At 31.7% G+C, this 16,063-nt stretch overlaps 1 protein-coding gene and 1 long non-coding RNA gene across 2 annotated transcripts in view; one reads left to right on the top strand and one right to left on the bottom strand.

The window, feature by feature from the left end:
- Positions 1-363: 363 nt before the first annotated feature.
- LOC143072055 (thrombospondin type-1 domain-containing protein 4-like) overlaps positions 364-16,063 on the bottom strand; it is a 58,786-nt gene continuing 43,086 nt past the window's right edge. The window contains exons 12-16 of the mRNA XM_076246837.1: positions 15,485-15,673; positions 14,670-14,834; positions 13,931-14,113; positions 13,444-13,597; positions 364-1,965 (exon numbers count right to left, since the gene is read on the bottom strand). Of these exons, the coding sequence (XP_076102952.1) occupies positions 1,856-1,965; positions 13,444-13,597; positions 13,931-14,113; positions 14,670-14,834; positions 15,485-15,673 (801 nt within the window). The 3' untranslated portion in view covers positions 364-1,855. The remainder of the gene's footprint in view (positions 1,966-13,443; positions 13,598-13,930; positions 14,114-14,669; positions 14,835-15,484; positions 15,674-16,063) is intronic.
- LOC143072058 (uncharacterized) lies at positions 2,771-11,456 on the top strand. Its single transcript, XR_012977024.1, has 3 exons — positions 2,771-3,290; positions 3,787-10,817; positions 11,315-11,456. It is a non-coding gene; the product is annotated as an uncharacterized LOC143072058 (long non-coding RNA).

The raw sequence follows: 16,063 nt of genomic DNA, 5'->3' as shown, positions 1-16,063 counted from the left end.
GAAGAAAAAAAAACACCGGGGGGTTGAACCTGGTTTAATGGCTAGACAAACCTCCGGCTTATATGGAAATTTTTAAAATACTTCAGCAGCAAACTACTGTTGCCCTTGAATTATCAAATTTTATGTTATCTATAGATTCAAATTGCACATGAGTAATGGGAAATAACTCTTGTTGAATACGGAGGCTAGTATTTCACAAATGACTGATATATTGTAGTTAAATATGATCAAAAAAAGACGTCGGGTATATATCAATGATACAGAAACTTTAAACAATAAAGATAAAAATATATCTACACGTTAAGTTTATTGATGACAAAGCAATATCTTACATTATGTACAATACATTAACATGCAAATCAAACATATACACATGGCAAAAGATGAATTTCATATAACTAAATGTAGCGCGGTAATATTAATATACAAATCTCAAAAAGGTGAAATATAATTACTAAAAGACAAGTCATATTACAGAATCTTATATCTGCAGATCTGGTATATTTAGAGCAGCCTGAAATATTTTTTTTATATTGTCGTAAACAGAAAATGGTGCACCCTTTTGTAACTTTTATTTTAGTTGAAGAAACTCAAAGGTTGATGATCCAACTATAACAAATTATACCCAAAAGTGAACACACGATATGTGGCATTCTGCCGTTTTCTGATCATTGGTCGGGTTGTTGTCCTATAGACACAAACCCCATTTCAATTCTCAATGTTATCACACATAAAAAAAAGTTACCACGAGTTCGTTTGACAGTTATGGAATACCTGTGTCACCGATGACCACCGATATATTCAAAATTTCTTATTTCTAATCCCATCATCCCCTCCTCGATCGTGATATCTTCAAAAGAGACTTTTCTTATAATTTGTCCTTTACATGAGTTTAACGACGTGTGCCTCCAGTGGAGCAGGATCTGGTTTCTCTGTTCAAGCATCTGGTATCACCAACAGTTTATGGTTGGATCGTGTTGTGTCGCTCACGCTTTAGTTTTCTATGTAGTGTTTATTTTGAACATGTTTATCTGTTTGTTCGTCTCTCAATTTTTGCCATGGCGTTGCCAGTTAATCTCGACTTATGTGTTTTGAATGTCTGCTTAGTATCTTCATTCTCTGTTTGATACATAGACGTTATTATTAATCAATATTGATTTAAGTTTTGGAATTCGCACGCTGTTATTTAACGTTTAGAGAAACACCAAATGTAATGTTTTGAGACTTCGTTGTGAGGCATAAATAAAAGTTTAAATGTATAAAGCACGAAAATATAGAATAAACATGTATCATTTCATAGAGATAAATTCAAATGAGATGTAAAGAGAAAATAGCTATATTTGATTAATAAAATATGAAATCCTATTATTTTGTTTGCAAAAAGAGTTGAGCATTCGCAGGTACTTAACTAATTCTTCTCAAGATATTGGAATTAATAGGCACTTTAGTAAATTTGAATTAAAGCATAAATAGTGAATGCTGCCTGCATTTAAATATGATAACGTTTGGGTGTTGGACCGTGTTTGCGTCTTTTTTCTAAAGGCAATGTTTGTCACGTTCCCTTCCATACTAGTACTTTTCTCTCTTTCTATCATTCAATACTTATATCACAATTTTTATATTTTATACAGCATTTCATCAATGACCAACGGTCAGTTTTTTGGCAATACTATAAAACATTAAATACATGTAAATAAACAAATATCAAATACAACTGTTCTTTACAACCAAACAATAAACCATCAATTGTTGTATCATTGTAAATTTCATTTAGTCTTTTACCCGTTTTCATATTTTACCATTGTTTATAGATTTCAGGTGACCATATCTAAATCAAGGCTGTATTTATGTCCTTTCAATTGTGTGACAAACACGATTGACAGCAGACTGCCCTGTATCCTTCGTGCTTACACATTCCTGCTTGAATAACTAAAGGACAGTTTGGATATGTATCTTCACATCTTTCTGTAAAACAAAATGTCTTTTAGTATAATACATGTTTGTAATATATCTGATCGTGAAACTTGATACATAGTATAACTTTGGAATTACACAAATAAGGTTAACATAGCGAGATGAACATTATTGCTCTGCCAAAACACCTGTACCTGGTCTTAAATGTTCGTAATTCAGTCGATTTTTGCTATTTTTTTCTCGTGTTCGTCTTTTTTTATAATTCGGAATACGTATAGCTTATGTCTTGATGTGAATGAAATTCAATGATTACAAAAGATAAACGGTTGCATGTATTTTTGATACTTCATTGGGAACGGTCAAAACCAAAAGATGCATCTATTTCATATGCATTAATTTTCCTATCCGATGAAATCAGCAGAGCAGTGTAATCATGTAACATTAAAATTGTCACAATAAAAGTTTTTCTGACGAATCAAATTTATAAAGTGTATATGTTACAGGGAATTTGTAAAATCAGGGATTTTGTAAAATCACTGGACTAATCAGTGGTTGTGTAAAATCACTTACAGTTTCAGTGGTTTTGTAAAATCTTTTTTCACAGAAATTCTTTACAAAAATGAATGAATGCACATGTATTTTACAAATTCCCTGAATTTAATCAGTGAATCTGTGAAAAAGATCTTAATTATTTCAGGGATTTTGTAAAATCACTAGTCAAAATCAGGGATTTTATAAAATCACTAATCAGTTCAGTGGTTTTACAAATTCCCTGAAATTTCAATGATTTTACAAAATCACTGATTTCACAAATTCCCTGTAACATATATATATAATGATGCAAAAATGCGTGATATTTAAAGATAATATTTATTAATAAATTGCAAGTAAAGCATTCGTGAATAATGGAAGAATTACACAGAAGTTAAAGAGAATATTTGTCATTTAATTGTAAAATTAAATGACAGAAAAATAAACGTAAATAAAATAAATAAAAGAAAGTTTAACTTGTTTATAGAACAATTTCCTAAAAATATAAATGTAAAGTATTTAATCTTTTAAGCATATTTGATAACGTTGTCTCAAAAATATCCCCCAGCTAATTGATAAATGTGTCAGCTTCGAAGGCATAAAGATAATTGTATATACTTTTAAAATTAATAGACTTGAACAATTAAGATTAAGTAATTCTGCCTTTAACCGACAAAATCCATTGTTTATTAAAAGAGATCAGAGAAAGCTATTGTAATGAGTAACAACATATTACGTGTCAAAATTAAGTCCAGTCTGCTATATAAAGTCGTGCAAAACTATTTGGTTCACTAGACTGTGAACCAGAATAAAATGTAGTTAGCAGACTGGATTGTCTTTTAAAGGTTAGTAAAAATGTTAAATTTGTTTAATAGTTTATCTTATAAATTTTAGCAGAAAAGAGTTTAAAGAATTAAAAAATGTTTTCTAGTAAAGTAATTTTAATCACATTCACAAGTAAAATCGTGGTACAGTTTAAATAAATAAGAGGCAAAGTTTGAGATAAAAATTTAGGTAAATAATTTGTAAATATTCTTAACATATAAAAAAGAAATTAACTTATTCGTATAGATAACTTTGAAAATACAATTCTTCATTTGATATTTGATTGAATATTAAAAGTAAACGAAATAAGGGGAGATAACAGATTACACGACTGTTCATTTATGGCGCGTATACTATTGTCGGGTTTTGTATTATTGTTCGATTGATATCGCGAAATATTTGATGTATAACTATGATGGAAAAGTTATGTAATCTTTATTGTAACTATTGTAAATATATGACTAGACTGTGTGAACCAGAATAAAATGTAGTTGCAGACTGGATTGTCTTTTAAAGGTCCCGTTGTCATGCCGAGTCCAAGCTAGTTCCCAAACAATGTAACGTCTATGTGAGCAGTTCCCCGTAAAAAGAATCGATAAAACCATGAAAGAAAGACTACAACATGAATCACAAAGTCGGGACCAAGTTCCCGCATAATATATTTTGGTGGAGGCGAGTGGTAAAATCATCGGTACCTACAACAATGAACAACATGTAAAGATGGACTTCGGCACAGTTCGACAAATTACAACTTGCAGTCAACTGATGGACAACTAAAGAAAAGAACAGGACAACATAATAATATCAAGAGAGCAACATGGCTGAACCACATGGTAATGTACATTTTAATTATTTTAACATTATAACACCTCCTATGTACAATGGTTCGGGTAACCCGTCAAATTGGTTATTATACTTTAGAAAATGGATAAAAATTAATTCAATAGCAAATGAAAATGCTTGTCATTACTTGCCGTTTTATTTGAAAGAATCAGCTAAAGTTTGGTTTGATGGTTTAAATGAAAATATTCAAAATAGTACAGAAAATTTAGAAATTGGTTTAATTGAACGTTTTTCAAAAGATGAAGGCGATATTGAATTAGATGTAAAACAAAAGGAAAACGAATCTGTTTTAGAATTTTTCGACAGACTAAGAATAATTGCAAAGGATTTAGAAATACCTGAAAATTTAGAATTCATCATGGGTAAAAAGGGATTACTTCCTAAATTAAATACTAGCATAACTTTGAGTAACCCGAAAAATCTGAATGAATTAAAGCAAGCGGCAATAATAGCTGAAAAATGTGCTAACGTACGTAAAATGATAAAAGATTCTGATTGCTCAAATCTAAATGTAATAAAGCAAAATAAAGATCTAGATAAAATAACTGAGAAAATTAATACATTAAATTTGAAAATTAAAGATCAGATGCCACAGGTAAATGCATATAGAAATAGCAGAGTCAATAGGATGACAAAGCAAAATTATGCTTGTAAATATTGTGGTATGTCATATTACCATAAAAACCATAAATGTAAAGCAAGAAATAAAGAATGCTTTAATTGTAAAAAAATAGGACATTTAGCAAGAGTTTGTTTCACTAAATCTTATAAAAATGTGGTAAAAACTAAAAGTTTTAAAAGTAGACAGAAACCACACAAGAAGAAGAGAGAAAATATCTATATAAATTTAATGACTAATATTGAAGGAAACACTGTAAATGTTGATATATTAGGAATTAAAACAAAAGGATTGATTGACACAGGAGCTGCTGTATCCTGTATTTCAAGTTATTTATTCAATAAACTAGATAAAACTAAAATAAGAGTTAATTTGTCAAGTATAAACAATGTTTATGGTGTAGGCGGTGAAGGAATTTCTGTGAAAGGACAAGTAAAACTTCCACTTAAATTTGATAAAGAGCCAATTGTTTACCAGAATTTTTACATAATTGATAAAATTCAACACTCTTTAATAATTGGAAATGACTTTTTAGAATATAATAAAGCTAACATTAATTATCCTACTAAAACTTTAAACTTGTATGATGGAATTGCACAGATCGCACTCATAAGTACTAGACAAAATGAAGCTAAAACTTTAAAACACATCGAGCTTCCAGCTAGACAAATAAGCATTATTCCTGTTAAAATTCCTAAACAATTTGTAGGGAAGCAAATAATACTTGAACCTAGTCAGTCTTTGCAAAATAAAAGCATTGTAGGTGCTGCTTGTCTTGTGTCGTCTTCAACCCAGCAAGCAGTAATGCAAGTCATAAATCCAAATGAAGATAAAGTGGTGCTAAACAGAAATGAAATTGTTGCTTTAATATCAGAAATAAAACCTAACTCTATTCAAAATTGGTCTGATAAAACTGAAAAAGTTCATATAAATAACATTGAAAAGGGTCATAAAAACCAAAAACAAAAATTAAACATTGATCTTTCTGAAGCAGATTTGACAAATGAGCAAAAAGATAAATTAAGAAAATTTGTTGATAAAAATAGGAATGTATTTGCAACAGATTTGTCTGAAATTGGCATGACAGATGTACACTTTCATGAAATTGACACAGGGAACAACCCTCCTGTCAGTTTACCTCCACATAGAGCTGCACCGAATATTAGAACAGAGATTGAAAGACAAGTTGAAGAGATGTTGAAGTACAAAATTATTGAGCCTTCTAATTCTATTTGGCATAGCCCCGTTTGTCTCACTCGTAAGAAAGACAACAGTTGGCGATTTTGCGTTGATTATAGAAGGGTAAATGCTTTTACTTCCCCGATGCATGCTACTCTTGGAAACATGCATGATGTCTTTGATACTATGGGAGAAATGCAACCACAGATATTTAGTTCTATTGATTTATCTTCATCTTTTTGGCAGGTGCCTTTGCACCCAAATTCTAAACAAAAAGCAGCGTTTGTAACTCATTCTGGAATCTATGAATGGAACAGAATGCCGTATGGTCTACGTAATAGCAGTATAGCCTTTTCTCAAGTCATGTCACAAATATTAAGAGGATTGCACTGGAAGTATGTACTTGCATATATTGATGATATTTTGATTTTCAGTAAAACATTTGAAGAGCATCTGCTACATCTTGAAGAAGTTTTTGCTAGATTACGAAAAGCAAATTTTACTCTTAAGCCACAAAAATGTCACTTTGCTGTTAAGAAAGTCAATTATCTAGGTCATATTATTTCAAAAGACGGTGTCAAGGTAGATGAATCTAAAATTACTATAGTGAAAAACTATCCGAGGCCTAAAAATCAGACCGAGGTCAGACAGTTTTTAGGTCTGTGTAATTACTATAGACGCTTTGTTAAGGACTATGCTAAAATCACAGTTCCCTTGAATAATCTTTTACAGAAAGACAAAGAATATGTTTGGACTGATGAATGTCAAATCTCGTTTGAAAGTCTTCAACAGGCTTTGACAACTGCTCCTGTTTTGTCGTACCCAGATATGTCAAAACCATTTATTTTGACTTGCGATGCATCAGGCTCAGCCATTGGCTATATTCTAGGTCAGTTAGATGAAAATGGTAAAGAAAGAGTTATATCATACAGTGGTCGTGCTTTGAGAAATAATGAATTAAATTGGACTATTACTGAAAAAGAATGCTTAGCAGTTCTTGAAGGTATCACTAAAAACAAAGTTTATTTGTCTCATGCAAAATTCAAAGTGTATACTGATCATCAAGCTTTAGTTTGGTTACACAAATCAAAAGATACTAACTCACGTCTAGGTAGATGGGCTCTTGAATTGCAAAATTATGATTTTGAAATTATTTATAAGGAAGGTAAAAAGAATACAAATGCGGATGCTTTGTCAAGAATTCCTTATAAAGAAATTGAAGATGAAATACACCCAAAGTTGTCTGTAAATAGTTTATTGGAAAATAAGATCGAAACTGAAATTAAGTTCGAGTATGCAAATGAAAAGCCAATTATTGCAGCTATTGATAATAATGATGTTGGTCTGAATGATGTATCAGATATTTCAAAATTGCAAAGAGAATGTGATCAATTGATCCCATTGATAAAATACCTTGAAACGGGCGAGTTGCCCGAAAATCAAAAAGAGGCTCGCAACATATGTTATGAACGAGACCACTATAGATTAAGTCAATCAGGTGAGTTAATTCATTTACATAGGTCAAGAACAAAAGGGATACCTAAAGCTGAAAGCATGATTGAACAATTGGTTTTACCGAAATGTCTAAGACAAGATGCTTTGTTAGCATATCATGATCACAATGGTCATACAGGCATAAAACGCACATACGCTGGTATACATCTTAAATATTATTGGTCAGGTATGTATCAAGAGGTTTATAATTATGTGACGTCATGTGATAAATGTCAAAGGTCAAAACAACCAACACACCATCGTCCGGCACCATTGCTTCCCCTTCCTATTGAAGACACTTTGTCTAGATGGCACATGGACATTCTTACATGTCTACCCAAAACAAAAGACGGATATCAACACTTATTGTTAGTAGTCGATAGTTTTTCTCGATGGCCCGAATGTTTCCCTCTTAAGACTCAAGAAGCTACCGAAATAGCTGAAGTATTATACAATGAGGTGTTTTCTAGATTTGGTGCGCCAAGAGCAATTGTATCTGACAGAGGAGCTAATTTTTGTAGTAAACTTATTCAGGCTTTATGTGAACTATTTGAAGTTCAAAGGTATCATACTAGTTCGTACCATCCGCAAACCAATTCAACATGTGAACGAATGAATCGAACGATCGCACAAACTTTACGTACATTAGTGGCTAAAGATCAGTCAAATTGGCATAAGTTAATCCCTAGCGTTATGATGGCTTTACGTATGTCCACAAATACTGAATCAACTGGTTATTCTCCATTTCAAATGTTGTTTGGTAAAGAAATGAACTTGCCATTTGATATTTCTGTTCAACCTAAAGATGGTATGAGTAAAACTGCGAAGAGTCATCTCGAAACCCTTATTGATAGACTGAAAATTGTAAAAGGTATTGCAAAAACTTCGGTAGAAAATTCACAAGAGAAAACTAAAAACAGGTATGATAAGAAAGCTGAAGCACCAAAATTCAGAGTTGGAGATTATGTCATGTTGCAATCTATGAAAGTACCAAAAGGTTTATCACCAAAATTACACCCAAAGTGGGATGGTCCATTTTATGTAATTAATGTTGGACAAAATAATACATGTAAGTTAAGACGATGTTCAGATCACAAATTGATTAAGTCTCGTATTCACACAAATAGAATGAAACCGTATATTGACCCAAGAGATTATAGGAATCTTCCTGAAATTCAAAGAAATGTTGTTGAAAATGACAGAGATAGAGTAGATGATATAGATGATGTTCAAAATGACAATATAGATAGAACACAAAATGATTCACAAATGCAACAAAATGATGAGACTAATGACGACGATAATGACTTCATAGCCGAAAAATTACTTGCCAAAAAGCGTAGGCAGGGCAAAAACTATTATAAGGTCAAATGGGTAGGTTATAAAAAGACTACCTGGGAACCTGAAGAAAACATAGGTGAAGGTCTATTGGTTGAGTTTTACACTAAGTTTACAAAATCAGGCACAAAGAGAAAAAGGCCAACTAGCTTACTTGTAAAACAGACAAATACATAAAGAAAAATTGAATGTTAGCCAGTAAAGATAGTGTCTGAATAAATTTATAAGTCTTAATATTTGTCGGATTCAAGCTACCAATAATGCAATTTAGCTTTCTTTAGTGACCAAGTTACATAACAGAATTTAAGAGCTCTCAAATTTAGGCCACTGATATTGAATTAGGCCAAGTATGAACCATAAGAATTTTTATTGCTATTTCAGCAGTATTTAAAATTAGTGCTCAGCTGTTTCTAGACCAGCTACCGTGATTCATCTTGACTAGTTTGACTTCAACTTCAAAAATGTATATTCACAAAAACCTAGGCCGGTCGCATACTTAAGAACAATAAGCTGTTTTGTGGTAAACTTGCACTCCATAGCACAGATAACTTATATATAATAGAAATGAGAAAAGAAAATCATTCAGTGTAAGATATAAGGAACATTGAAATACTGAAAAGAAAATATTGTGAAGAAAGTAGCTAAAAGTTACAAATAGTTATCCTGCCACCTGCAAGACAGAATAAGAGCTGATTTACGAAACCGATTATGACAAATACGTGTGAAATTAATGTTGTGTTCACTCGAATACTGTAAAAAAAACAAAAAAAAACGTAATTGTATATCAGAAAAAGCGAATTTGTGGTATACCTTGTAAGCTTACTAATTATCTGAGTTCGCTTAATACTTTAAAACGTAGCCGCACTCGCAACTATTGGTTGAGTCAAGTAAGACAAAACTTGTAAAGTATCTACATATTTAATTGTTTTAATTGCGCGACCTTGTTACCTCTTAATACAACCAAAGTATATAGATATCTTGATATACGAATAAAATTGCATGTATACAAAACATATTGTAAAAAAAAAAAAAAAAAAAAAAAATTGTTCGAATTTTTTAAAGTTCTGTGATGTACATAAATTGTTTTATTACTTAATATTTTTTTATTATATATGCATAAGCTAACTATTTCTTTTGTCGTTTCATATTCCTGAGTATCCTGCATAGTGACTGGTCCGGGACTACAGCCCCGAAAATTAATCAGCTCAGAGAAAACTAGAAGCATTTAAAGAGAAATATAGATACATAGTGACAGTAATATAACCTCAAATTTTAGTTGACTCTGTCAAAATAAACAGAAATAGAAAAACTGTGTAAAATAGTGTATATAGAACGATTAGTTTCAAATCAGAGGATTTATTCAAGACGGAGCAGACAGCCAGCGAACCAAGATGACAGACAACCAAGAACCATTGAACTATTATTGCAATTAATTATTATCTCATATAAAAAAAATACATCTTGTTTACTAAGTAATCATAACTAATTTTTTAATTTTTAGGGACAAAAATTTTGAAACAAAGGGGTAATATAATGATGCAAAAATGCGTGATATTTAAAGATAATATTTATTAATAAATTGCAAGTAAAGCATTCGTGAATAATGGAAGAATTACACAGAAGTTAAAGAGAATATTTGTCATTTAATTGTAAAATTAAATGACAGAAAAATAAACGTAAATAAAATAAATTAAAGAAAGTTTAACTTGTTTATAGAACAATTTCCTAAAAATATAAATGTAAAGTATTTAATCTTTTAAGCATATTTGATAACGTTGTCTCAAAAATATCCCCCAGCTAATTGATAAATGTGTCAGCTTCGAAGGCATAAAGATAATTGTATATACTTTTAAAATTAATAGACTTGAACAATTAAGATTAAGTAATTCTGCCTTTAACCGACAAAATCCATTGTTTATTAAAAGAGATCAGAGAAAGCTATTGTAATGAGTAACAACATATTACGTGTCAAAATTAAGTCCAGTCTGCTATATAAAGTCGTGCAAAACTATTTGGTTCACTAGACTGTGAACCAGAATAAAATGTAGTTAGCAGACTGGATTGTCTTTTAAAGGTTAGTAAAAATGTTAAATTTGTTTAATAGTTTATCTTATAAATTTTAGCAGAAAAGAGTTTAAAGAATTAAAAGATGTTTTCTAGTAAAGTAATTTTAATCACATTCACAAGTAAAATCGTGGTACAGTTTAAATAAATAAGAGGCAAAGTTTGAGATAAAAATTTAGGTAAATAATTTGTAAATATTCTTAACATATAAAAAAAGAAATTAACTTATTCGTATAGATAACTTTGAAAATACAATTCTTCATTTGATATTTGATTGAATATTAAAAGTAAACGAAATAAGGGGAGATAACAGATTACACGACTGTTCATTTATGGCGCGTATACTATTGTCGGGTTTTGTATTATTGTTCGATTGATATCGCGAAATATTTGATGTATAACTATGATGGAAAAGTTATGTAATCTTTATTGTAACTATTGTAAATATATGACTAGACTGTGTGAACCAGAATAAAATGTAGTTGCAGACTGGATTGTCTTTTAAAGGTCCCGTTGTCATGCCGAGTCCAAGCTAGTTCCCAAACAATGTAACGTCTATGTGAGCAGTTCCCCGTAAAAAGAATCGATAAAACCATGAAAGAAAGACTACAACATGAATCACAAAGTCGGGACCAAGTTCCCGCATAATATATACTACGGGTTGATTTTAAATCGCCGTGGATGTCAATTAAAAAAAAATTAGAAAGAGGCATGAAATTCCAGGGGACACATTCAAAGCTCACAAACCTAGAAAAAGTAACAACGCAAAAGTCTCTTACCTCTAAGCAATTTAAAAACAAGAGGCTCTCAAGAGCCTGAATCGCTCACCTGGTAAACAATGCCTTATTGAACATATTGAACCATGCCAGGCAAACATGTACAGCTAACAATTCTTCAATATTACAAATATATATGACTTACTGTTTATAAATAAAGAAAATGAGACCAAAACACAAACACTTAAAACTTAGCAATGGACTGTGAAAATGAGGTCAAGTTCAAATAAAACCTGCGTAACCGACATATAGATCATAAAATATTTTCATAAACCAAATATAGTTGACCTAATGCATAAAGTATTAAAAAAATAGACCAAAACTAAAAAAGTTAACTTTGACCACTGAATTATGAAAATGAGGTCAAGGTTAGTAAGGGCGGCCATGTTTTTTGACGGATCAAAAATCGAAGCACACACTTTGTGCAGGATAATCTAAGGAACTATCATGCTAAGTTTCATCCAAATCCATTCAGTAGTTTCAGAGGAGAAGATTTTTTAAAGTTAGCAAATATGATGAACAAATTGTGAAAAATTGTCATTAAAGGACATTTACCCCTTAAGGGGTCAATTGACAATTTTGGTCATATTAACCTATTTGTAGATCTTACTTTGCTGATCATTTTTGCTGTTTACAGTTTATCTTTATCTATAATGATATTCAAGATAATGACCAAAAACTGCAAAATTTCCTTAAAATTACCAATTAAGTGGCAGCAACCCAACAATGGTTTGTTTGATTCGTCTGAAAATTTCAGGGCTGATAGATCTTGACCTAATGAACATTTTTACCTCGTGTCAGATTTGCTCTAAATGCTTTCGTTTTTGAGATATAAGCCAAAAACTGCATTTGACCCCTATGTTCTATTTAAAGTAACGGCGGCCATGTTTTTTGACGGATCAAAAATCGAAGCACACACTTTGTGCAGGATAATCTAAGGAACAATCATTTTAAGTTTCATTCAAATCCATTCAGTAGTTTCAGAGGAGAAGATGTTTGAAAAATTGTTAACGACGACAGACGACGACGACGACGACGACGACGTCGACGACGACGACGACGGACGCCAAGTGACGAGAAAAGCTCACATAGCCTTTTAGGCCAGGTGAGCTAAAAATAGACAGTGTACACAAAACACTATCTGGAAACCTTAGACCGACCAACACAAACACCACCAAAACTGCTATGTTTTTAAAAGCCCAGAATGGCAAGCATATTCTGCTTCCATATTTGCACCCGTTATTTCAAGGAAATCATGAAACACACCTCTTCAATATCGTTGAGGTACATACTCCATTTGGAGGCGCTACTGGAATGTTTCTTCACAGAAATTGGAAAGCTGAAATCATCCCTTTTGTCGTAAAATTTCTTTTTCAATTGCCATGGTCAATTTTCAAACTGAAAGTATCAACCCTCGCTTTCGATTTCTTAATGTTAATAAAGATATATAGAAAGCTTAACTGTAACTGTGTTATCCTTTATTCAAAATTCGATTGGATAGATGCGGTGAACACAGTCACCAAACTTATAACTAATCTAGGGAGAGGAGATCATCTCTATAGCGGAACATGAACTTTCTTTTATGTAGTATTCATTAATGATATCGGTACAATATGGGAACTATTTCTATCTATATAAGGTAGGTAAATGATACCAAAGAGATATTCACAATCGTTAATCAAAACACACTGACAATGCCATGTAAAAAATGAAAAGATAAACAACCCTAAACAAAATACAACATAAAAATTCAAAAACTGAGCAACACGAACACCATCGTGAGTGATCTCCGGTGTACCAGAATGGTAAGGAAATCCTGCTGCACATGTTGCACCTGCTTATGATATAAATGTTACTCACCCGAAGGATCTGTATAACTATTACAAGGGTTAGTCCCACACTCCTCTGAATTGCTTGGTTTCATTGTAATATCACAGGCATTCACTTCACGGTTATCTGTGTCAATACACAACACGTCACGTGATCTCTCTCCTTTACCACATGTCACAGAACACTTCAAAATAATAATGTGAATTTTGAAGTTAATTTAAAATTTGTAAGTTTTTTATCATAAAGACGAAGTGGACATACTTTTTTGTGTGTTAAAACAACCAGTTTTTGATTTACGTAAAACTACAAAATGAATTAATCCTTCTTATTTTTTCGTTTCAGTTGAAACTATAATATAAACTGCAATTTTTGTTTTAAACTAAATATGATCTAAGGAATAAAATATATGTCTGTAAGTGTAATTTAGTCATGAAACATCCCTTCGTGGACTTGTTTACCATTATGATGTATACACGTGCATCTTCCTAAAATATATATTCATTAGAACATTTCATACCTGACTCCATTCAGTCATGAACCACTCTGGCGGACATGATGAGGATTTACAAATTTCATGCTCGACAGGTCTCTCATCCATATCGCAATAACTATTTGGTATAACCTCATAAGCTGTATTTCCATTTTCTCGTAAACATAGGACCTGACGGCTTCTAGTTCCCTCACCACATGTTGAATTACACTGAAATATGAAGCAAACAGATAACATTTTTTTTCAATCCGATATTAGTCATTTAAAATATACACAAGAACCATACAATATCTAAGCATGAAATGTTCTTCGGGACTTATACTGAACTAAAATTGCAACTCTAAGACCCACAACAATGTGTGCTTTAATGGTAAAATATAAACTTGTGTAGTTAGTATGAAAGCCGGAAGAAGTATTCACCAAAGTTTTCAACTGTTCTGGGTATTACTTTCTGGTTATGGGGTTCACAAACACAATTTGACTTTCCAGAGTTTTAACTTAAAAGAAAAGACGGTAATCTCAGAAACACGTGTCTTACGCTACGACTGAAATATGCTTCATATCTTTATATGAATAATGATAGTTATACTCTAGCTATAAAAAAAAGAAAACGGAACAAAAGACAACACAAAAATAAATAAATACAATCCGGTCACAAGACAATGATTACCGATTTGCTAAAGAACTAGTCGGAACACTTGAACATTCATACTTTTCATCAAGTATTGGTAAAAACAACCGAACCTGTAGTATGAGCAAAACAAACCTGTAGCCAAGGACCACTAAACCAGTAGCCATTACAATTCTGACGTGCTCTGCATTCACGTTCATCCTCTGGTTTCCTGCCCTCTTCGCAGTCGGGACCTGATGGATTTTCACTCACACATACAACCCTGCGTCTCTGTTTACTTACTCCACATGTAACCGGACACTGAAGGGATGAAAAATAAAATATATAACAAATAATTATTATCAGTTAAATTAGGTCCGCAATTTTCAAACTATGTTTTACAGAAAATAAAAGAATAAATGAAGAAAATACAAAATCACAGAGTGATAATTAACGAATTTGTCAAATCATTTTAGGCATAACTAAACATTAATCGTTTGATTATTAGTAACACTTGTGATTGTAGATGACTATCCATTTTATAAAATATTAGAAGAAGCATCTTATCACCCCTAGTTTTTGGTGGGGTTCGTGTTGTTTATTCTTTAGTTTTCTATGTTGTTTCATGTGTACTATTGTTTGTCTGTTTGTCTTTTTCATTTTTAGCCATGGCGTTGTCAGGTTATTTTAGATTTATGAGTTTGACTGTCCCTTTGGTATCTTTCGTCCCTCTTTTATCAGCCTGAGATGTTGAATTTTACTACTGTTAGCTATATGCATAGCTGATGAATGTTAATCAAAAACAAAGTGTTGCACATCGTAATATTTGGAAACATAAAAAGAGGGGCGACAAGTACCAGAGGGACATTTGAATTTATATAACTGCGTTTTATGAACTTAATTACATGTAGGAATGAATTGCATAAAAATGAAGCAAAAAAGCACACAACAAATAGAAAGAAATGGCATACCTGTTCCTCCCAACTCGTGGAATACCAAGCGGCACTGTATTCATATTCTTCGCAGGTCGTAGAATAACATCCTTCTTCTTCCGGTGGCATATCTGTGCTGTTACAGTATATGTCGTTTACGATATTACCATCAGCTGAAGTACAATTTACGGTTCGTGTCTTTAAACCTTCACCACAGTTCGTAGAACACTAAAATACAAGAATTTAATTTGTTCATAAGTCAATAATAAATAGCACATGAGGACTTCAAATGAACAGTATAAATGTTAAATTAAATTATAGTACTGTAATAGTCATACAACAAAAAAGTTGTATCGTGGAAGGTGATCATAGAATGAAATCGCATTTCAATTTACAAACTAGGCTTCATATTGTGATATATATACTTCATCTTAAACAATAAAAAAAAAGTACCAAATTGAATTAAAATTTAATTTATTCTAATATAAAAATGTGGAATTTTGTTTATCTGATATTTTAGAGGAACATAACCATTGCAGATACAGCAAAACGTGCATCTTTTTATATCGATATACAAGAGGATTGTTTTAAATACACAATGTAGGCGACAGATCGGTT

This window comes from Mytilus galloprovincialis, chromosome 4 (genome assembly GCF_965363235.1).
Source record: "Mytilus galloprovincialis chromosome 4, xbMytGall1.hap1.1, whole genome shotgun sequence".
Classification (NCBI taxonomy): Eukaryota; Metazoa; Mollusca; class Bivalvia; order Mytilida; family Mytilidae; genus Mytilus; species Mytilus galloprovincialis.
Note: the sequence above shows the minus strand (reverse complement) of the source record. Positions and strands in the feature narration are given on the sequence as shown.